At 45.0% G+C, this 24,714-nt stretch overlaps 1 protein-coding gene across 1 annotated transcript in view; it reads left to right on the forward strand.

Moving 5' to 3' along the window:
* Window positions 1–23,902, forward strand: part of kif17 (kinesin family member 17) — a 34,929-nt gene extending 11,027 nt beyond the window's left edge. The window contains exons 3-14 of the mRNA XM_028807776.2: window positions 569–670; window positions 9,474–9,663; window positions 11,638–12,090; window positions 13,903–13,997; window positions 15,839–15,980; window positions 16,158–16,246; window positions 16,376–16,455; window positions 16,540–16,768; window positions 17,040–17,298; window positions 17,393–17,466; window positions 19,040–19,166; window positions 22,671–23,902. Coding sequence (XP_028663609.2) covers window positions 569–670; window positions 9,474–9,663; window positions 11,638–12,090; window positions 13,903–13,997; window positions 15,839–15,980; window positions 16,158–16,246; window positions 16,376–16,455; window positions 16,540–16,768; window positions 17,040–17,298; window positions 17,393–17,466; window positions 19,040–19,166; window positions 22,671–22,849 — 2,019 coding nt within the window. The 3' untranslated portion in view covers window positions 22,850–23,902. The remainder of the gene's footprint in view (window positions 1–568; window positions 671–9,473; window positions 9,664–11,637; window positions 12,091–13,902; window positions 13,998–15,838; window positions 15,981–16,157; window positions 16,247–16,375; window positions 16,456–16,539; window positions 16,769–17,039; window positions 17,299–17,392; window positions 17,467–19,039; window positions 19,167–22,670) is intronic.
* The last annotated feature ends 812 nt before the right edge of the window (window positions 23,903–24,714 follow it).

Here is a 24,714-nt window from a genome sequence, read left to right on the forward strand (position 1 = left end):
CACAAGCACATTTTTTTAACAATATTTTATTAAAGATACATCTCCATGACTCCATGTCTTGACATGTGAATTATTAGACATGACCAACAGGAGACTTTTTCATATTGTTTGCCGTTGTCCATCATTGGTCACCTTAAGTGGCTAAAATATCAGAAACTTTGTAATCTCTCGTTCTGCATGAAAACATGAGGTTGACAGTTTTCTTGGCCATCACTACCAGCTACACTGGGTAAGTAACATATTCTTCTTTTGGCTGCTCCTGTTAGGGGTTGCCACAACGGATCATCTTCTTCCATATCATCTTGTCTTCTGCATCTTGCTCTGTTAAAGTAGCATATAAAAAGAATAAATCTTTACACTTCAGCCTCATCCCTTCATGATATCCTGTTTGGACCCCCAAGTTAGAGTTTCCATGGTCTAAGTCCTTGAGCAGAGCTCATCAGGCTTGCAGCTTTCAGTCAACCGGGCTGGAGGTGGAAAAAAGCTGACAGGATGCGGTTGTATTTGTGTCTGAGCAGAACGGCGTCCATCGTCTCTCATCTAACTAAAGTTTCTTATCATCAATTAGTGTGCTGAGAACACCAAGTTTCTGGTGAGAGCATCCTACCTGGAGATCTACAATGAAGAGATCCGAGACCTGCTGGGACAGGACACCAAACAGAAGCTGGAGGTAAGGAGAGCAGACGTCTATGTGGTCATCAGTCTTGTCTCCCTACAGGTCAGTTTCATAATGCACCTGAAGTACCTTTAGCGGGTCTATCTAGAGCATGTGTGCATCAGTCTTTGCTTTCATTGCATTTTTTAATAAATATTTGCTTTTTCAAAGTTTCAAAAATTGATGCTTGATCCTGGAAGATGAACTCGCACGTTCATATGGGCGTTTCTCCCTTGCCACTGGTTGCATCTTCCCTTCAATCCCAGATGCCATTTCTACCGTCTTAAGAACACGAGAACAGACCGTTTAGCCCAACATACACAACATGACCAGAAGTATGTGGGCACCTGTGCATCATCACAACCGTATGTGCTTGTTGAACATCTCATTTTAAAAGCAGGGGCATTAACGTGTGTGTGAGTTGCCCCCCCCCCCATCACTCCTCTGGGAAGACGTTCATCTAGATTTATGTGACATGGCTGCAGGTGTTCACATCCATTCAGCCACAAGAGTGCTAGTGAAGTCAGTGGGCTCTGATGTTTGATGATTAGGCCTGGCTCACAGTTGTCCATGAAGATCTTCGATGGGGTCTCTGAGCAGGCCATTCAGATTGTTCTGCACCAGTCGCAGCAAGCTACTTCTATATTGTGTATGTTGGCATCGTCATGCTGAAACAGGAAAGGGCCTTCCTTGACCTATTGTCACAAACACATTGGCAGATAATCCTCGAATGTCAGTGTATGCTATCATATTATTGAAATTAGGGGGCCTAGCCCAAACCCTGACAAACACCCCCAGACTATTATTCTTAATTCACCAAATTTTACAGCTGGCAGTACACATTTGGGCAGACCGTGGTCTCCTGGCATCAAACCTGGACTCTTGAATCACACTCCCAGATGGTGAAGTGGGGTTCACTGCTCCAGACTCCAATGGCAGCGTGCATCACGCCACTCCAGGCGATGCTTGGCATTGTGATCTTAGTCTTTGTGTGGCAGCTTGGCCATGGAAACCCATTTCATGAACTTCCTGAAAAGGTAAGCAAAATGACCCCTTTTATTGGCTAACTAAAAACATTAAAATATGCAAGCTTTCGAGTCAACTCAGGTCCCTTCTTCAGGCCAGATGGAATCAGAAGAAGAAGAAGGGGCCTAAGTAGGCTTGAAAGCTTGCATATGGTAATCTTTCTAGTTAGCCAATAAAAGGTGTCATTTTCCTTGACGTCTCACTACATCCATAATGGCTAACACGGTACAACACCCTAGTACTATGAACCTCTCGACAAACAGTTCTTGTGTTGACATCTCAGTAATGAGCTTTTTCCACATTACGCGTTTCATTCCGCAGAATGTGAATGGGTTGGTCCGTAAGGGTGTACCCTCAATGAGTTTGCCCCTGGGGTCTGTAGTCAGGTGATGTGTACACTGTTTTGTAAGGAGGTCTTCTACCCTTAATGTAGACCTCAGTCTGGTCTACTGAACATCTACTCACTCACGAGCAAGGGGCATCTCATTCAGGATCTCCTTATTGACTGTAAGTTTGACTTTCTCTGTTTAACTGAGACTTGGCAGCAACCTCAAGACTTCTCACAACTTAATGAATTCCCCCCGGGGTTTGTTTACACTTGTCATCCTCGACAGTACTCTATCTTTCCAATCTCACATTCATATCATCACCCGGTCTGCTTACTTCCACCTACGTAATATTAATTGCATCCGCCCCTCCCTCACTCCTCATACCACTGCCATTCTTGTTCATAGTCTTGCTACTTCTCGGCTGGACTAATGCAATTCACTCCTCTTTGGTCTCCCTAATAAATCTCTTCATAAACTTCAGTTAGTCCAGAATAGTGCAGCACGTATCATTACTCGAACCCCATCTATTCACCATATTACTCCGGTCTTGCAGCAGCTTCATTGGCTCCTGATTAAGTTTCAAATTGATTTTAAAATTTTGCTATTAACATTTAAGGCCATTCATAACCTCGCCCCTCCATATCTGTCCAACCTTCTCCATGTTGCCATTCCCTCCCGTAACCTTAGATCTGACCGTCCCTCTCGCCCGTCTAACCACCACGGGGAGCAGAGAATTCAGCCGTTCTGCTCCCAAGCTCTGGAATTCATTATCTACCGAGCTTAGAAATACCAAATCATTTTAATCCTTCAAATATAAACTTAAAACGCATCTGTTTAAAATGGCTTTTTCTTTATGATTACAGTGGCTTTGTTTGGTTTTATTTTTTATATTTTCTGATGTTTTAAGTTGTTTATAATGTGTCTTTTATTTATTTATTGTTTGTTCAGTGTCCTTGAGTTCTCAGACAGGCGCCTTGTATAAATAAAATGTATTATTATTATTAATGTATCCTTAAACTTTCATGATAATCTGCTTGCATGCATCCTTGATTTGGGACTCAAAATTTAAGAAAATAACATGTCACCAAGCAAGACTTGTCAAAGAAACCGGCCCAGTCCCCAATAGCCTACCCTCTGAGTGGGATCGACATGAATATGGACCGCTATGCCAGGAGGCTAACTAAGCCCAGTGCAGCCACAAGATCAGAACACCACTATCATGATAGCAGCAGTACTTAATATTCTTAACAGAAGTCTCTCGGGGTCCCGTGACCAACACCTATCGTCCTATTTAACCCACTCACCACAAATTCCAAATCAACACTCCATGAAAAGCAGTAAGGGAAATGGAAAAGTATATTTACATATAGACAAAACAAATACTTTGGACATAAAAAAAACAACAACTACAATACTGGCGCAAAGTCAGAAGGTAATAAATTAGGTTGTGAGATGCCATCGCTATAAATAACCCGTTTCCCAAAATTCCCACAGTCTGCTTTTGCTGTCCTTTAATTGGATGGGGACGAAGGAAAAGCCGGAAGCCCAACAGAATACACAGCCAGCCGACGTTGATAATAACACTCTTCCCTACCGGTTAACAAACTGGTTGCTCCAGATTAGATACAAAAGAGTTCATCTTCTGAGACGCGTCTCTCTTGTATCCCAAAGACAAAAATCCAGTCTTCCAGCAGGTGGCTCCCATTGCAGATTTTCTGTGCCAACACGTTGTAGGTCCTCGCTTCACCGCCCGATGAGCCCCTTTGTCCTTTTCTGGGTTAAATCATCTTTAGGTAATCATTCCCTTCTGCACTCTATCTCCTCGTTAAAGGTGCAGACCCCCATTATGGGGCAACCCGCAGCAACCCAATTTTTGTGGTATATGTTACGGAGGGGTAAACCAACAAAAGGGCCAACAGTGCGTGTGGCACCCGCTGCAAATACACATACTGAATTTCATGAACATCAGTTGAGCCAGAACATACAAACAGCCATTCTTAACTTTATTTATGTAGCTGTTCACTATATCGACTCCCTCAGTAGGTTGCTGGCATCCGCCCATCCACCACTGACCACCCTAAATTCACGAGATTAGAGAAATGGGAATTAAATCCAAATGTGAAGCAGTCTGGTGTGCCACAATGAACCCCATCTGACACCTTTTGTGTTGGCCTCATGTCTCCCTGATGCTAATTCTACTCTTTGGTGGACCGCAAGAAGTTTCCAGTTGTTACTGGTTTTGTGCAGTGCTCGCTACTGGCACCATTCCTGCTTTGTCCTTGTCAATTCTTTAGTTTTCATGTTGAGGCCCATGCTGCATTGTTGAGCTGTTTTGTCTGGTATGGTTTCCATAGTAACCTGTAACATGCTTGTTACGTGAGGGGCTCACCATATTATTCGTTTCCGTACCAACAAGACAGCCTGGCAACTGTAGTACACAGTGGGGCGGGTGGAGGGCTGCCTGAAGTCCCTTGCCTGTGGGGCTGATGCCCTCTTTTCCACTTCCTATCAGTGTCACCTTAATGTGACAAAAGCAGGTGACTTCACCTTGTTAGGAGTTTCCCCTCCACACCTGGCTGTCTGCATCTTTGAAATGCTATTGAAGCAAAGTTGATCAGAGTTATGAAGTGCCCGGGGTGGGCATTGCAATTGCAGTTCATTGAGTTACGGCTCTTCAATGCCAGTCTAATGTCTACACTCACATTTATCGGTTATTCCATCGTGAAAGAAGGCCGAGTGGTGATACGTTCAGTCTGCTGGGTCCTGCTTAGATGGGCAGGAGTGATGGCGCCTGGCCTTGATGCAGGACCACTGTGACCTGAGGTGGCAAGAAAAATATCCATTTAGAAGTGGACTAATTAAATATGGCGTAGATAAAAGAAGAACACAGAGAAAAGGTTTGGGGTAGCCACCCCGTATTCTTGAAGATTCTGGCAAATTAAAGGCAAAAAAAAAAACAACAATATGTCTTTACAGAAGGGAGTACAAAACAGAACTGTCTTAATGGCACAAAGATGGCGGTTTTATAGTCGCTTGGAGAAATTGATGACACTGAGTCCAAAACTGGAAGTGATGTTATTGTGTCTGGAACTGGATGTGATGTTGAGGGGCCCAGGAATGTCCCTTAGGTGGTCTGCATGAGAAAGTGAAAAAGGATTAATGTACGCTGCCACCCCCTGGTCCAACGTTGAATTACCCTTTTCCGAGCCCTTTACAGTAGTTACCTCCCTTGTGCACATGTGTGACAATAGACTGGGAGAAGAAAAGCCTTGAAGTGTAAAACATATAATTGAGAATATAAACGAGGGTCCGGGCCTACAACGGTCAGAAAAGCAGGTGAACAAAACTAAAATGAGAGGTCAAAAAGAGAAAATAGCTGGTCCTGGCCATAACTACATACTGTAAGTCAACTAGATTGCAGGATTCTTCGTGAAAACCTTTAACTAACAAAAACAATAGAAATGAAACAACACGTGCAGCCACTTGTGTCCAATGAGCGGTTGCTCACGGAGTCCCGAATGAGGCACATTGTGAGGGAGCATCAGTTACGGCATTACTAGAGGGTCATTTACGGAGGCTGGGACTGGACCGTGTGACTCCCTGGGGGGGTTGCCAACCAGGATCCAGAGGTGTTTCGTTGTGTGGTGGGTACGACAACACGCTGTACCAGTGCATTCTCCCCAACCTGACTTGATGTTGTGACGTCACACATGGTGCGGAGCAGAGTTCTGTGATCATCGATCGGAGCTACAACTAAAAACAAAATGGCTGTCACAATGCAGTGCTGCAGAAAAATGCTGTTGTGGTAAAACAGTAAATAATAATAATAATACAGATGGAAACAATAGATGGGTGGTACAGTGTGTAAAATCATTATCAATATTATAATTAATTTTTGTTTTTCATGCTGCTGAAGTTTGATGTTGACTTGATGCCCTGTAGTATTAGCTGTAATACATTTTATTGTTACATGTGAGATGATTGATGCAGATTGATAGGGTGAGGGACTTGAACACAGGGTGCTGGCAGGATCCACGTGGAAGATGTGCTAACCACCATAACACTGTGGCACCCAATCCAGTAGATAATGACCTACAAAATTATCTGCCTATTAGAAGGAATATAAAGTGATGTGTGCACATCAGTGAAGTGAGCTAGAAACGTGCCAGCGCGCTGAATGTGTCGCCAGAGACAAGGAATGTGCTGGCACTTCCCACTTATGTGTACGCATTCTTTATTATTATCATAGCGCCAGAGAGCAGTGACAAGTCACATGTTCATAAGACGTACAAGTAAGAATGTCACTGTATTCCATACAACCAACTATTTGTCTACAGCTTCTAGCATTTGTCTGTCTCTCTCTCCATCTATCCATCACATAGTGCCTTTCATGTCTATCTATCTATTTTTCTGTATTATATAGTGCCTTTCATATCCATCCATCTCTCATTCTGTATTTTGCACATTCTTGTCTATCATATTGCATGTCAGTTGGACTCTTGCTGTCCTATCTATCTATCTACCATATAGTCCCTTTCACATCTATCTATTATATAGTGCCTTTCACATCTATCTATTATATAGTGCCTATCACGTCTATCTATCTATCGATCTATTATATAGTGCCTATCATGTCTATCTATCCATCAATCTATTATATAGTGCCTTTCATATCTATCTATCATACTGTATAGTGCCTTATCTATCTATCTATAGTGCCTTTCACATCTATCTATTAGTGCCTATCATGTCTATCGATCTATTATATAGTGCCTTTCATAACTATCTATCATACTGTATAGTGCCTTTCACATCTATCTATTATATAGTGCCTATCATGTCTATCTATCTATCGATCTATTATATAGTGCCTTTCAAATCTATCTATCATACTGTATAGTGCCTTATCTATCCATCTATAGTGCCTTTCACATCTATTATATAGTTCCTATCTATCTATCTATCTATCTATCTATCTATCTATCTATCTATCTATCTATCTATCTATCTATCTATCTATCTATCTATCGTGCCTTTCACATCTATTATATAGTACCTATCATATCTATCTATCAATCTATTATATAGTGCCTATCATGTCTATCTATCTATCGATCTATTATATAGTGCCTATCATGTCTATCTATTATATAGTGCCTTTCATATCTATCTATCTATCATACTGTATAGTGCCTTATCTATCTATCGTGCCTTTCACATCTATTATTTAGTGCCTATCATGTCTATCTATTAATCTATTATATAGTGCCTATCATGTCTATCTATCTATCGATCTATTATATAGTGCCTATCATGTCTATCTATCTATCGATCTATTATATAGTGCCTTTCATATCTATCTCTCATTCTGTATTTTGCACATTCTCGTCTATCATGTTGCATGTCAGTCGGACTCTTGCTGTCCTCTGTGCTGTGCTGCAGGGCGCTGTGACAATCCGCCTGCTGCTACTCCTATCACTTTTCCACATTGTTCATCCAAACAGTTGAGCTTTGCTGACACCTTCTGGCCACCATCAGGAATTGTCCTCTGAGTGAATTCTTTCCACTTCTGTTCTTTCTCAGTATTCTGACTCGCTGGAGTGATTTTCTCTCTCAAAATACATGTAATCCAATCTGACAGTTACTAGTCTGAAGTAAAATGAAGTGTCTTTAAAGCCTTGTCATGAACTCTGGATTAACTGAATGCTTTCCTGTCATTTTGATTGTAGCAGCTAATTAACTGCCTTGTCTGTTTTTTTTTTTTTTTCATTTTATTTTTCTTATTCATCTCCATATCTGTTTCTAGCCTTTTTGGAAAAATTAATATTGCTAGTCATGATGGTCTTTCATTTTTAGTTTGCAATAAAAAAAAAAAACTGGTTAAAATTATACACCATGACAAATATTATGCAGTATATATAATACCCTTTGGCAAATTTATTAAAAATAAAGGAAACTGAAAAATATCTCATTGACAAGAGTTTTCGGACCCTTTGCTGTGACACTCGAAACCTGGCTCAGGGGCCTGATTATTTGGAGTCCACCTGTGGTCCGTCCAGTTGATGGCACCGATTATGAAGGCTCACTCCTGTCTGTAGAAGGTCCACAGTTGAGCAGAAGCCAAGTCATGAGGTTGAAGGGACTGCCTTCAGAGCTTAGAGACACGAGCAGAGCTTAACTGAGGCGCAGATCTGCAGAAGGCTACAAAACATTCCTGCAGCATTGCAGGTACCCAGGAGCACAGTGGCCTCCATAGCTCTTAAATGGTAGAAGTTTGGAACCACCACGACTCTTCATAGAAACAACCACTTGACCAAACTGAGCAATCATGGGAGAAGGGCCCTGGTAAAAGAAGTGGCCAAGAACCTGCTGGTCACTCTGGCTGAGCTCCAGAGAACCTGTGTGGAGATGGGAGAAAATTCCAGAGTGACAACCATCACTGCAACTCTCCACCCCTCTGTGCTTTATGGTAGAATGGCCAGACAGAAGCTTCTCTTCAGTAAAAGACACATGGAAGCCCACTTGTAGTTACCCAAAAGGCACCTAAAGGACTCACAAGGATCTCTGGACTGATGAGGCCAAGATTAGCATCATGGCTGAAGGAATCCAGGCACAGCTCATCCCCTGTACAATACCACTCCAACGCTGAAGCATGGTGGTGGCAGCATCATGCTGTGGGACAGGGAACTGGGAGACTAGTCAAGGCTGATGGAAACCTGAAGAAGGCAAAATATGGAGTTGTTCTTAATGAAAACCTGCTCCAGAGTGTCCCAGACCTTAGATTGGGCCAAAGGAAGTCCAACAGGACAAGGACCTTAAGCACAAAGCAAAGACAACACAGGAGTGGCCAAGGGACAGCTTTAGGAATGTCCTTGAGTGGTCCTGTCAGGGCCCGGACTTGAATCCAGTCAAAGATCTAGTGAGAGGCCTGAAAAAAGTGGTCTACTGATGGCCTCCATCCTTGACAGGATCTGCAGAGGAGAACGGCAGAAAATTCTTAAATCCAAGTGTGCAGTGCTTGTCCAGTGAGATAACGAAACTACTTTCTGATGCTGCCAGGGGCTGGGAGGACAGCAGGCAAAGTACCAGATAGGAGTTGGATATGACAAGCTTGTTGTGTCCAACAGTTGGGCTCAGTAGGTCTGATCCTCGCTGGGACGGAACACCAAGGGGTCTCACAAATGAATTTGTCTCCAGGGTCACTTGCACGAAGAGGAAGCAAAGCCTCAGCTAGTGGGCTGCAATAACAAGTGTACCACAGAGAGCCTGCTGTTTCAGCGGTGGGATTTTACATCTGGGCTTTCAACCAAGTGCCATTTTTTCAAGTAACCTCATCTTGACCCAATATGTGTCTGGTAGTCCCCTGCCATCTGACCCCTCGTTCGCTTTTCACCCAGAGTGTCACTGCCCAGCTCTCTGTCAGTCTGCACTCGTCATTCTCGTCTTTCTTGTGTCTCCCTCAGCTGAAGGAGCACCCGGAGCAGGGCGTGTATGTGAGAGGGCTGTCACTTCACACCGTCCACAGCGTGAGGGAGTGCGAGGTCATCATGGAGCAGGGCTGGAAGAATCGGTCAGTGGGCTACACCCTGATGAACAAGGACTCGTCGCGATCACACTCAATTTTCACAGTCCACCTGGAGATCTGCAGCACGGGTAAGCAGTTGTGTCATAAGCTGTCATGTCAAGGCGTTTGCAGGATTCTGTGGGCTGCTGCTGCGGCCAGGAAGCTTTCCCTCACCGAGTCATTTGTCAGATATGCTAGTCCGCTAACTGCCATGTTCAGCAAGTAGTTACAGTTGAAGTCAGATGTGTCCAGACACTCGGGGTGAATTCTTTAAAACTCACTTCATAAACCATTCACACATTTTATACTAACAAACTATACATTTGGCACATTATTTGAGACGTGGACTCTGTGCAGGGCACAAGTCATTTTTTCCAGTAATGTTCACAGAGAGAGTATTTCACGTTTTACTGACTGGGTCACAATTCCAGTGGCTCACAAGTTGACACACACTTTGTTAATATTTGGTAGCTTTGGGTTGGATAAAAGACATTTTTCCAACTATGCACACAGACCTCTGAGGATTTCTCTTTTTATTGACTTTATCACATTTCCAGTGGGTCACAGGTTTACATGAACTTTGTTAACTGCGCCCTTAAACAGCTTGGAAAATTCCAGAAAATGATGTCAAGCCTTTAGGCAGTTAGACAATTAGCTTCTGATAGCCAGTTAGCCTAATTGGAGTCAACATGAGGATGGATGTTAAGGCCGACCATCAAACTCACTGCCTCTTTACTGAACATAATGGGAAAATTAAAAGAAATCATAAAAAAAATGGTGGATCTTCACAAATGTGGTTCACCCTTGGGAACAATTTCCAAACTCCTGAAGGTTCCACATTCATCTGTACAAATAATAATACACAAGTATAAACAACATGGGACCACCCAGCTGTCATACCACTCAGGAAGGAGACCCATTCTGTCTCAGAGAGAAGAACATACTTTAACATGAAAAGTTGAAATCAATACCAGAACAACAGCATTAGGATCCTATGAAGATGCTGGTGGGCACAGGTAGACAAGTATCGATATCCACAGTAAAACGACTCTGATATCGACATGACATGAAAGGCTGCGCAGCAAGGAAGAAGCTCCAAAAGCCACCATAAAAAAGCCAGACTGCAGTTTGTAATGGCACATGGGGACAAATATCTGACCTGCTGGAGAAATGTCCTCTGGTCTGATAAATTCAAGATTGAACCCTTTGGCCATAATGTCCATCATCATGTTTGGAGGAAAATGGGTGACGCTTGCAAGCCAAAGAACACCATCCCGAACGTCAAGCATGGGGGTGGGAGCATCATGTTGTGGGGGCTGCAGGAGGGACTGGTGCACTTCACAAAACAGATGGCATCATGAGGAAGGAAAATAATGGAGATGTGCTGCAGCAACAACATCTCCACAGCTCAGCAAGGAAGCTGAAGCTCAGTTGCAAAGGGGTCTTCCAAATGGACAGTGACCCCCCTAGCAGACCTCCAAAGTTGTGGCAAAATGGCTTAAGGACAACCAGGTCAAGGTACTAGAGTGGCCATCACAGAGCCCTGACCTCAATCATGTGTGAGCAGGAAGGTCTCATAACCTGACCCAGTTACGCCAGTTCTGTCTGGAGGAACTTCCTGTAAGAAGCTTGTGGAAGGCGACCCAAAACATTTGTGTCAAGTTAAACGATTTAAATGCAAAGCTACCAAATATTAACAAAGTGTGTGTCAGCTTGTGAGCCACTGGACTTGTGACCCAGTCAGTAAAACGTGGAATACTCTCTCTGTGAACACTGATGGGAAAAAACGACTTCTGTCCTGCACAAAGTTGACGTCTCGAATGATGTGCCAAATGTGTAGTTTGTTAGTATGAAATGTGTGGAGGGGTTAGGAAGTGAGTTTTAAAGAATTCAACCTGAGTGTGCAAACATCTGACTTCAACTGTAAAATGAATTCGTCAAGTTCACATCGTCACAATCATCATGTAGAATGAGGGAAACCTGGCACTTGACCCGTCCTACAAGCCCCCTTGCTGTTGCTGTTTGGCTTTTATTTTATTTTATTGCCATTTTTGTTTTTGCAGACCCCTCAGGAAAGGATCATTTGCGGGCAGGAAAACTCAACCTTGTGGATCTGGCGGGCAGTGAGCGCCAATCTAAGACTGGTGCCACCGGGGAGCGGCTGCGTGAGGCCACTAAGATCAACCTGTCTCTGTCAGCCTTGGGCAATGTCATCTCCGCCCTGGTGGATGGCCACTCACGCCATGTGCCCTACAGAGACTCCAAGCTCACCCGGCTCCTGCAGGATTCCCTGGGTGGCAACACCCGCACCTTAATGGTGGGCTGCCTGTCTCCAGCAGACAACAACTATGAGGAGAGCCTGAGCACACTCCGCTATGCTAACCGTGCCAAGAGCATCCAGAACAAGCCTCGCGTCAATGAGGACCCCAAAGACGCTCTGCTGCGGGAGTACCAGGAGGAGATCAAGAAACTGCGGGCGCTGCTGTCAGGGCAGCTTGGAGACGGCACTCTTGCTGGTAAGTGTTGTGGACCAAATGTGGCTGATTGTTGATTTGCTCCTCTGCTCCACCGTTTAAAATTACAAATCAAACAATTCAGACATCGTGATTAAAGTGTGTATTGCAGAGTTTTGTGTAAGGGATTTTGCACACATTTCAGTCCCACCGTGTATAAATGACAGCACTTTTTCTACACGGTCCTCCCATTTCAGGACACCATAATGTTTGGGACAATTGGCGTCTCAAGTGTTTGTGATTCCTCAGGTGGGTTTCATTGCTTCACAAGATACTTTGGTGTGCTTGTACCCTTTGGAGTCTGTAGTTGCCATTGTTCAACATGAGGGCAAGAGCTGTGCTAATGAAAGTTGAAGAAGCCATTATAGGGATAAAAAACAAGAATACAACGATTAGAAACATTGATATAACCTTAGGATGACCAAAATCAACTGTCTGGAATATCATTAAAAAGAAAGAACACAATGGTGAGCTCAGTAATCACAAAGGGACTGATAGGCCTAGGAAGACCACCACTGGCGATTACAGAAGAATCTTCAAAATGGTAATGAAACGCCTGTCCGACAGCCTTCATGGTGCCGATGTGTGTGTGTCAGAGACGACTATCAGCAGAAGACTTCAACAACAGAAATACAGAGGCCACACTGCAAGATGGAAACCACTAGTTAGCCACAAGAACAGGATGGCCAGATTACAGTTTGTGAAAAAGGACTTACAAGAGCCTGCAGAATTCTGGGAAAACAGACGAGACAAAGATGAACCTGATCAGAGTGACAGCAAGAGCAAAGTGTGGAGACCAAAAGGAACTGCCCAAGATTCAAAGGAGACCACCTCATCTGTTGAACATGGGCATGTATGGCTGCCGGTATGCTGCATGTATGGCATGTATGGTCCTGGTACACTTCTCCTCATTGATGATGGAATTGCTGATTGCAGTGACACAATGAATTCTGAGGTGCAGAGAAACATCTGATCTGCTCAAGTTCAAGGAAATGCCTCCAAACTCACTGAACGGCGCTTCATCCTACATCCTACTGCTGAGGTAACACAGGAGGTTTACAAAGCTAAAAAATGGAAATTTCTTGAATGGTCAAGCCAGTCACCCGGTTAAAACCCAGTTGAGCAGGCCTTCCATATTCTGAAGAGAAACCTTAAGGGGACAAGCTCCTGAAACAAGCAAGAGCTGAAGATGGCTTCATTAGAGGTTTGGCAGAGCACCAGAGAAGACCCTCAGCACCTGGTGATGTCTGTGAATCGCAGACTTTAAGGAGTCATTGCATGCCAGGGATCCGCGACAAACTCCTGAATATGACAGCTTTAGTAGACCTGCCATTGCTGTGTCCCAAACATTATAGTGCCCTGAAGTGGGGGACCATGTAGAAAAAACTGTCCTGTGACCAAAGTGTATGCAAATCCCCTTAAATGAAACTCTGCAATTTGCACACTTTATTCACGGTGTCTGAATTGTTTGCTTTGTAATTTTAAAATGTGGAGCAGAGGAGCAAATCAACAAAAAACGTGTCTTTGCCCCAAACATCGTGGAGGGCTCTGTACATCGATTTCAATGGCTCCTTCCACTCCACACAGAAAATATACAACGTGTTACATTATTTAAAGTCTCACCTCTGCAGTGATGTCACTGGGGGGGCACAAATGTCACATTATTGCCGTAAGGTGGACTCCCTGCGACACGCAGGTGTGGATATACAGTAATACTACAGTGACGTGTGAGTGCGGCCTTCCTGCTCTCCTACCTTTGTGTGATCGTGACTGACTTGTCTAACTTGTCATTTTTTTTTTCCACTCTTTCTCCAGCTTTGCCCAGCCAGGCCATTGGAGTGGCACCAACGGGACCACCTCAAGAGGCTCTGTCTGTGGACCTGGAGGCAGAGCGTGAATGCATACGGCAGGTAAGAGGCAAAAAAAAACGGAAAACAATTGATAGGTGGTGTCTGAGTTACAGGACGCCTTTCACTGCCATGCAGGGAGGAGGTAGGATGGAACCATGCAAGCGATAGGTGGACACAGTAGACAGCAACAGATTTTAGGGTCAGTGGGAGAAGGTGTGGGGCAGGTGTGCTTCTAGTGGTTAGTGTGTGATAAGTGAGGACCTCTGAGACCTTGGAAGAGGAGTGAGGGGTAAGACTGTGGAGTGAGACATTCCAAATATTTAGGTGGTTTTTAAGAGTTGTGAACAAACAAACTACCCCAAATTAAGTGGTCAATCAAATGATGCCAGTGGCGGGTCAAAAGAGACCCTAAAGACACAGCAAGCTACACATTTTTAGAAGTTGTACAAATAATGGCTACGTTTAAGTTTTTTAACAGTTTATCTTGAACAGATAGAATTTAAGGTGCGTTTACTAATTTAAAACAACAATATTTATTTATATAGCACTGTAGCTCAGATGACGCAAAGATAGTTATATGAAATGAAAAACAAAAAAAGATTAGGCAATAATATTAAAGAATATGTCACAAAGGAAAAAGGTAAGGCCAGATGGACAGGAAAAAGAAAAAAAAAACAAAATCTGCAGGGGCTCCAAGATTAAAAACACCACCCAGCCCTCAATTGGGCATTCTACCCAACATAAATGTTCTTAAATCAAACCTCTTAGTTTTCAGGCTTCATATAGTAGGACTTGATGAGGCTGGTCTCGTGGACAGCTGAGACAGCCACCATCATTCTGTCATGTCAGGGGGCTGCATGGTGCCTTGATCAGGTTGTGGTGGCATAGATCACCAACCACAGAAGAACTGGAAAAGACCAAAGAGAATAGTGGGGATTAGTACAGATTACAGAACCTTGAAGAATAATTCTGGTAATCATACCATAAATTCACAAAAACGGTTCACAATTGACCCAAACCCATTGTAGGAGTTAACAAAAGAAAAGGTAGTCCTGATCTCAATGCCAAGAATAAGGGGCTTTAGCCTTCACACGACCATCACTCGACTGTAAAGTTCAGGTTGTGCTAGCTGATACTCCCCCCATATGTAGAGAGGACACTGCAGGGCCAATTGGTGCAGCACCTCAGCTGGAAACAGAACAACTCCATGCACTTCAAGAAGCAGTAAGAAATTCTTCCTAAGAAATTACATGGAGCGTATGATGGAAAATTGGGAAACAAAATGCTGAAGAAGAAAATGTTTGAATAACAAATTAGATTACTGAGGGAAGCCTTTTACAGATTTTGCACAACCTCTGCATTCTGGCCTCGTCCCCTTGACCTCCGGTTCTGTAGATATTGGCACCACAGGTAGCACAAACTCTTCACAGCTCCACAAGCTGACCTTGGCATAGTCCATATCCCGTGGAGGGTCACTGTCATACCTCAAGAGCCACCACTCCAGTGAAGGTGCAGCTCTAATCTGGCCCAGTGTGAGTGAGCGTTGGTCACATTCAGAAAACAGACTCCATAAAAGGCACTGTATGAAATATAAGGCCCAAAAACAGCTGTGGCTGCTCTCGGGACATATTTTGAACTTTCCAAATAGCACATCTCTACTTTCTGCCTTTGGTATCCTTATGATTGGGGAGCAGCAGGATGTCTGCCCGCTCTCACACAGGCTGCCTCCGTGACGAAAGTGCTTTGTGATGACCGTGGCATCCTACACTTTAGCAAACCCCCTCCACCAACCTTGGTTTCTTATCCCATCTTGTATGCCCAGACCAATGGTGTAGTCGTAAGAGCTACATTGATGCAGCAAGGCGGACAGTAAGCTTCCTCGCATGTGCTCTTTTCCACAGGAGTATGAAGAGAAGTTGTCTCGCATGCAGGCCGAGTATGAGGCGGAGCAGGAGTCCAAGGTGAAGCTTCAGGAGGAGATGGCTTCCCTGCAGCGTTCCTATGAGAAGAAGTTGTCCCAGCTGGAGGAGTGCTACGTTATGGGTAAAGGCTGGTGTCCACTTGAGTAGGCTGAGTCATGCTGGTCACCTGGTCTGTGATGTCCACTTCCCTGGTGGACATTTGCCTTCAACCTTGGTCTGGAGGTTATTTCCACCTGAAGACATAAATTCACTGCAGTGCTTAGCCTTCTGGGTGATGACCGTGCTTTCCTATTTCTAGATTCGTCTTCCCCTGAGCCGGAGCTGCCACCCCGTCCAGGCACTGCAGCACCCACCGAAGTAACAGGTGTGGAGCAGACCTTGGGAAAGGTAAGTAACCTGAACAGCAACACCTTCTAGAAAGAACTTGATCCCTGCTGGAGGTCACTAGGGCGAAGCAGAAATGTAGGGCCAAGGAGCCTCTGGGCACCCACATAATTACTGCATTGCTTTTGGCAGCTGCATGTGGGACAGAACATCAGGGGTGGTCACAAGGACGTGGCGGACATTGGCCCGGAACAGCAGCAGGTCCTGCAAAGGTACCAGTCTTTACAAGGCATTTTGTGGGCAGATTGCAGGCAGATGCCACCCAAAGCCCCCTCACTGTCTGTTTCTGTCCACAGGCTGCAGATGCTGGAGCAGGAGGTGGTGGGTGGCGAGCAGGCCTCCAACACGGAGCTACAGCAGAGGCATCGACAGCGGCAGACCCTCGCCGACAAGCGTAAGCAGAACCTGCTGGATGCGTTAGCCGAGGAGTCAGAGGCTGGCAACGATGTGCTGCTCAGTGTCTATGACTCCATCCAAGGGGAGTTGCACGCCAAGAACAGGCAGCTGGAGGCAACCCAGACGAAGGTACGAGTCTTTGTAGGAAGTCCACAGTGAGGTTGAGCAAGCCTGCCATGGTGTAATGTGATACCAAGTTCACTGCAGCCCAAGTTGAGAAATCCAGCTGCAAAGGATGGCTTAGACCAATACATACGTGCTGTTGACTCAAAAGACCCCACTGAGGTAGAACATGTACGGGATGGGACCCTGAGCGATTCCTCCTTGGTGACAATCTTGTCATTTTTATCTCTGATGGAGTTCATGGCCCCTACAGCACTCTTGTGTTTCTTCCCAACAGCTGAAGGCAGCACAGATCGAAATCTCTGACCTGCAGTCCGAGTTCCAGTTCGAGCGGATTGACTACTTGGCCACTATCCGCCGGTTGGAGCGGGAAGTGCAGCTCTCACAGCAGATTCTGGAGCGGGTGCAGCCCCTCATCCGGCGCGACTGCAACTACAGCAGCATTGATCGCATCCGCAGCGAGGCGGTGTGGGACGAGGAGAGTGCCACCTGGAGGCTTCCAGAGGCTATGGTGCAGAAGACTACTCTGCCAGCGGGTAAGGGTACCTGTTTAGATGTGATGGTGAGAGTTAACAAACCTAGACAACCATCCTCAGGTGTAATGGCCTTCTTTTTTTTGTATTGTTACAGCGGTCTCAACTCTGGCACAGGGAAAGCAGTCGGGACGGCGAACGTCATCTGCAGAGAGTGGGGAGCTCCTGGTGGTGAGTACGACTGATCTCAGCTACTCTCATGTGGGCACCAGGCGAAATTTAGCCAGACAAGTGATATTGTGGACTAGTGGGAATATACCTGGTGCCATCTCAATGGAACGGGCCTGGACCTCAACAAGGATGTCACTTTGCTTTTCATTTTATGGACCCTTAGTGCCATTAAAGGTTCCTGCTGCCCTTGTGGTCTTGACATTTAGAACTTTTACTGCTCATGTCTTTAGTGATTTGCCATTGTAAACTTGACTTTGTGACACCAACACTTGACCCTAACTTGTAACTGGCCCCCGCTAGTGTCCTTTGGTTTCTCACCAGTGGGTCTCAGGTAATTCATTAGCTTTTTAACGATGGGCTCAGTCCCGTCCAGCACACCTACTGTACTGAGAATACGAGGAGTTCTGCCTATTAAATAACGAGACTAACACAATAACTCACTTTTATTAATATAACAATTATAATGCTTGTCCCCTTCAATGCCCAGAGGGGACTGGGTGGTCTCGTGGCCTGGAACCCCTACAGATTTTATTTTTTTCTCCAGCCTTCTGGAGTTTTTTTTTGTTTTTTCTGTCCACCCTGGCCATCGGACCTTACTCCTTTCTATGTTAACTAATGTTGTCTTATTTTAATTTCTTATTTTGTCTTTTATTTTTATTTTCTTCATTATGTATAGCACTTTGAGCTACTTTTTGTATGAAAATGTGCTATATAAATAAATGTTGTTGTTGTTCAATATTCTCTCCATTCCCAATTACGCACCGATGCAGTCTTGGTTTCCACTAGTCGATAGTGTGGAGCAGATCAGCTTGTTTCAAGACATCTGATGTTTTCTTCTTTACTTCTTTATTACATCCATTGACTCAAAACACGTTCCTTTAAGCACTGATTTCAATTTAGGAAAAACACACGCACATGAGACATGCAGTCTTCCCCGTAAACCTCAGTATTATTTGAAAAGATTCTGTTGGTACTTTGTTCAATTTTATTAAAAATTTCAAATTGACGTATTGCTCAGCTTTTAAACTTTGCATGATTCCAGCACACAAGGGGATAAACAACTGCATTAAACGGTGACTGACAATCAACTAAACAGCAGAGAGTGTTGTCCTTTGTCGTGCAGGTTTGGACCGGTTTAAACCTGCATGACAAGTTCTCACTGTTTTGTTTCTTCTTCTTTTGGCTGCTCTCGTTAGGGGTTGCCACAGCGGATCATCTTCTTTCATATCTTTCCGTCCTCATCATCTTGTTCTGTCACACCCATCACCTGCATGTCCTCTCTCACCACATCCATAAACCTTCTCTTAGGCCTTCCTCTTTGCGTCTTGCTTGGCACCTCTATCCTTAGCATCCTTCTCCCAATATACCCAGCATCTCTCCACTGCACATGTCCAAACCAACGCAATCTCACCTCTGTGACTTTGTCTCCCAACCGTCCAACTTGAGCTGACCCTCTAATGTCCTCATTTCTAATCCTATCCATCCTCGTCTTGTTTGAGATAGAAACACAGTCTCGTTATTTAATAGACAGACCTCATATGTTCAGGAGTGTGATGTTAATGCCTCTTGACAGGAAGAAGACCGCTACAAGCAGATGCTGAACCGCAGCGATAGCGAGAACATCGCCAGCAACTACTTCCGCCCCCGACGCGCCTCACAGATTTTGAATTCTGACCCCATGAAGAGCCTCACTCTTGCCAGTAAGTTGTCCTGCTACGCTCTGACTTCTGATACTTTAATTTTTTGAGCAGTATATAATACATAAAGGCACACTTTTGAATCCGAGTATGGAATCAAGTCAATGACACTTCTGGGCTATTGATCTGGTCAGTTAAGTAGCAGAGGGGCTTGTTAATCAGTTTCAGCTGCTTTGGTGTTAATGAAATTAACAACTGGTGCACTAAAGGGGCAACAATGAGACGACCCCCAAAAGAGGAATGAATGGTTTAACAAGTGGAGGCCACTGACATTTTTCCCTCTTCATCTATTTTTTCACTTGTTTTGCATTTGGCTGTGGTCAGTGTCATTACTGGTAGCATGAGGCAATACCTGCACCCTACAGAGGTGGCACAGGTAGTCCAACTTCTCCAGGATGGCATGTGCCATTGCCAGAAGGTTTGCTGTGTCTCCCAGCACAGTCTCAAGGGCACGGAGAAGATTCCAGGAGACAGGCAGTTACTCTAGGAGAGCTGGACAGGGCAGTAGAAGGTCCTTAATCCATCAGCAGGACCCACCGGTATCCGCTCCTTTGGGCAAGGAGGAACAGGATGAGCACTGCCAGAGCCTACAAAATGACCTCCGGCAGGCCACTGCTGTGAATGTCTCTGACCAAACAATCAGAAACAGACTTCATGAGGGTGGCCTGAGGGCACGACCTCCTCTAGTGGGCCCTGTGCTCACTGCCTGGCACCATGGAACTCGATTGACATTTGCCATAGAATACCAGAATTGGCAGGTCCACCACTGGCACCCTGTGCTTTTCACATGAGAGCAGGTTCACCCTGAGCACATGTGACAGACGTGAAAGGGTCTGGAGAAGCCGTGGAGAACGTTATGCTGCCTGTAACATCGTTCAGCATGACCGGTTTGGTGGTGGGTCAGTGATGGTCTGGGGAGGCATATCCATGGAGGGACACACAGACCTCTACAGGCTAGACAACAGCACCTTGACTGCCATTAGGTATCAGGAGGAAATCCTCGGACCCATTGTCAGACCCTATGCTGGTGCAGTGGGTCCTGGGTTCCTCCTGGTGCAGGACAATGCCCGGCCTCATGTGGCAAGAGTATGCAGCCAGTTCCTGAAGGATGAAAGAATTGATACCATTGACTGGCCCCCACGCTCACCTGACCTCAATCCAATAGAACACCTCTGGGACATTATGCTTCGGTCCATCCAATGCCACCAGGTTGCACCTCAGACTATCCATGAGCTCAGCGATGCCCTGGTTCAGATCTGGGAGGAGATCCCCCAGGACACCATCCGTCGTCTCATTAGGAGTATGAGAAGTCGTACAAGCACGTGGGGGACATACAAACTACGGAGTACGATTTGGAGTTGCTGCACTGAAATTTCGTCAGAATGGACTTGCCTGCTGCATCATTTTTTCACTTTGATTTTCAGGGGGTCTTTGAATTCAGCCCTCTGTAGGTTAATAATTTTCATTTCCAACAAACAATGTGGCATCCTTTTGTTCCTAACACATTACCCAAACCCAGACTGTGACAAATCGCAGATCATTTTATTGATGATTATAGGACTAATGTGTCACAACACAGCACATCAAACCCTGTTCACTGTCGAACGCACCTACAATGGTCACGTACATGGCAGAACTAGACCTTGGTTTGATGGAAAAAGATCATCTGGTCCGACAAATCCCACTTTCTGTTGCATCTTGTGGACAGCTTGGTACATGTATGCCATTTACCTGCGAAAGAGATGGCACTATAGGAAGAAGACAAGCCAGTAGAGGGAATGTGATATTTTGGGCAACACTCTGCTGGGGAACCTTTGTTAATTTGACATGTGCCACCTACTTAAATGTCATTGCAGACCAGGTACACTTCTTTACGACAATGGTATTCCCCAATGGAAGTGCCGTCTTTCAGCAGGATAATGCACCCTGTCACACTGCACAGATTGTTCAGAAATGGTTTGAGGAACATGACGAAGAGTTCAAAGCATTGTCCTGGCCTCCGTATTCCCCAGTCTGAGTCCAGTTGAGCATCTTTGGGATGGATTGGAACAACAAATCTTATGCAACTTACCTAACAGGAGTTGGAGGATCTGCTCATGCCAGATAGCACTAGGCACCCCCAGAGAGCTTGTAGACTTCATTGCCTCGTGGAGCCATTTTGGTGGCATGTGGAGGAGCAGCAGCATATTAGGCAGGTGGTCATAAGGTTTTGGCTCATCAGTGTATTCATGAGATTATCGATTTACCCATGAGACTATTGGTGATTTGTAGTTTTAAAGATTCTGGAGTACAAGTTGTTGTGGAAGTTTCCTTACAGGGATTCTTTACAGTCTTTGTCAATTTTCATAAAGCGTAGGATTCTGTTGATCGAGTTGCCCTATGGGACACTCTTGAGAGTTTGCGGGATTCCATCAAGGTTGCTGGATATCATGGCCAGCCTGTACACTGGTACTGTGAGTGCTGTGCAGAGTGGAGGCAGAACCTCTGCGTTGTTCCCAGTTGATTCTGGGGTCCGTCAGCGGTGTGTTCTTTGCTCCTACTCTGTTCAGTGCTTGCATGGACTGGGTGTTAGGCAGGGTCATGAGGTCCAGCGGCTGTGGGGCATCTGTTGGTGAAGATTCACTGATCTTGACTTTACTGACAATGCTGTGATCTTCGTGGGGTCAATGGAGGCTCTGAGAGACTGAGTGAGGAGTCTGAGTGTCTGGGTTTGGGAGTGTCCTGATAAAAACCAAGATCCAGGCCTTTAATGACCTCTTGGGTACAACTATCAGCAGTGTCTGTCTGCAGAGAGAATGTCAACCGCGGTGAGAAGTTTACTTACCTTGGCAGTGACATTCATGGCTCTGGTGACTCTTCCTATGAAGTCAGTAGACAGATTGGGAGAGCATGAGGGATCATGAGGTCACTGGAAATGGGTGGGTGACGCTCCAGATATCTATGCAGAAGGACAAAGGTCCAAGTCTTTAGAGTCCTGGCGCTTTCTGTTTTTCTATATAGTTGTGAGAAATGGACGCTATCCAGTGACCTGAGACGAAGACTGGACTTCTTCAGCACTGTGTCTCTTCTGAGAATCCTTGGATGCCACTGGTTTGACTTTATGTTGAGCAAGTGGTTGCTCACGGAGTCCCGAATGAGGCACAGTACCAGAATTGTGAGGGAGTGTCAGTTACCACACTGTGGCCATGTAGCACGATTCTCTCGAGGACCCGAGTGGCTGGACCAGGCCAAAGGGACACTCACGTAACACCTGGCTGCAGCAGATAGACGGTCATTTCCAGAGGGTGGGACCATGTGTCTGCCTGGGGGTTGCCAGCAATGCGCCATATCAGTGCATGCTCCCCAATGTGACGTGACCTGTTGTTAAGAATTTCCACTGAAAATGAAGCCTTTCACTGGAACACATGCACTCGAGTTGTCAGTGGTCAAAAAACCATGAAGGCTGACAGAGCCCTCTAAGGGTTTCTTTAAGGTACCAGTAACTGTTGTTTTGCCCCCCCCCCACAGCGTTACACAACAATGGACTTCACCACCTGACTTCAAGTGGCAACAGCATCTCTCCAACCTCCACAGCAGATGGCGTGCCACCTCGGCCCTACCGCCTGGAGTCCCTTGAGTTGCCCCCTCCTGGATCCAAAACCAAGCGCAAGAAGAGCAGAGGCAACATCCATATGGATGGATTCTGACCAGCAAAAGGCCCGAAAGGAAAAGCCAAGTTGCTCTGAAGTAACTGGAGACTGTGCCTCAATGGTGGCCTAGCGATGAGTAGCACGTTGGGGTGTCCTTCTGGGTCCAAGGTCAAGCAGAAAAGAGATGTTGGCACAGAAAAGCTAGAGAATAATAAAAACAAAGCCAAGTACGAGTGTGGGATGGGGAACCAGAACTGAAACCTCTGGGAATCTCGGGGACTGCTGTTCCATAAGGTCAGTAAAGAAAGATTAGGGGAGAATCCTGTGCGGCTAATGGACAAACTGGTGGGCCAGGCTACCGTGGGTGTGTTTAGAGCCACACATCACATTAACACACTCCATGGTCACCCTTACACGTATAGCTAATTACTAAATGGATGTGCAAGCCCCCAAAACACTGCCACTATCTGGAGACATGCAGTAGCTGGTTTTGCAATAGTTAAGTGACCACTCTTAGTTAGCCAGTGTGGGCAGAGTAAACTAGAAGAGTGAAGCAAATGAACACATAAAATGGGTAGCTAAGATACAGAATGGGCAAGAGCTGGCCAGACGAGGGGAGCACAGTGTACCACAATAAAGAATGTTGTTCTGAAGATGGACATTTTGGCCTCATTCTTCAAGTGTTACTGATAAGTTGCATCAGCTGTATGTGCCAGCAGAGATGGACTGCAGTGTGTGAACAATGGCACAGAGACCCTCCATATCACTGCTCATCTGGACGTGGAGGGCAGCAGGCTAAGGCATTGCCCTTCAGTTTCTCAACACCAGCGCGGACTTTACATTATTTTTTACTACAAATGTACAAATCAGACGACTCTGACTGTTGCCACATTTCTGTAACTGGGGCACCAGCCAGGGTCAGTGCTGAAGTGCAACGATGGTAACCTTTTGTTTTACAGCGTCAATGGCTCCGGGCTGGGAGTATCATGGGCTTTTTTCAAGGACAGGGTTGGAACTTTTCAGGTCAAAGTGGTTTATTCACAAACATTCTACACTGTAGGCGTTGGCCATGCAAAATTGTGTTCTGAAGTTAATCACTTTCTATAAATTTAAAAAAAACATACAGTTATGTCCATAAATATTTGGACAGAGACAACTTTTTTCTAATTTTGGTGCTGTACGTTACCACAATGAATTTTAAATGAAACAACTCAGATGCATTTGAAGTGCAGACTTTCAGCTTTAATTCAGTGGGGTGAACAAAACAATTACATAAAAATGTGAGGCAACTAAAGCATTTTTTGAACACAATCCCTTCATTTCAGGGGCTCAAAAGTAATTGGACAATTGACTGAAAGGCTATTTCATGGGCAGGTGTGGTCAAGTCCGTCGTTATGTCATTATCAATTAAGCAGATAAAAGGCCTGGACTTGATTTGAGGTGTGGTGCTTGCATGTGGAAGATTTTTCTGTGAACAGACAACATGCGGTCAAAGGAGCTCTCCATTCAGGTGAAAGAAGCCACCCTTAAGCTGCGAAAACAGAAAGACAAATTACTTGTGAGCCCCTGAAATGAAGGGATTGTGTTAAAAATGCTTTAGTTGCCTCACATTTTTATGTAATCGTTTTGTTCACCACACTGAATTAAAGCTGAAAGTCTGCACTTCAACTGCATCTGAGTTGTTTCATTTCAAATTCATTGTGGTGATGTACAGAACCAAAATTAGAAAAAAGTTGTCTCTATCCAAATATTTATGGACCTAACTGTATCTTGGTCCACACTGGTGCTTTACAATGGAGGGTGTGGGGCACAGAGGAAAACCTTAAAAAAATTACCAGACACGTGCATTTCAGTTGTTGTGTACTGATCAGTCTTATGATTACACAAGCCTTGTAAAATAGTCTAATAGTGTCATTTTTGAA

Source organism: Erpetoichthys calabaricus, chromosome 8 (assembly GCF_900747795.2).
Source record: "Erpetoichthys calabaricus chromosome 8, fErpCal1.3, whole genome shotgun sequence".
In the NCBI taxonomy this organism is placed as follows: domain Eukaryota; kingdom Metazoa; phylum Chordata; class Cladistia; order Polypteriformes; family Polypteridae; genus Erpetoichthys; species Erpetoichthys calabaricus.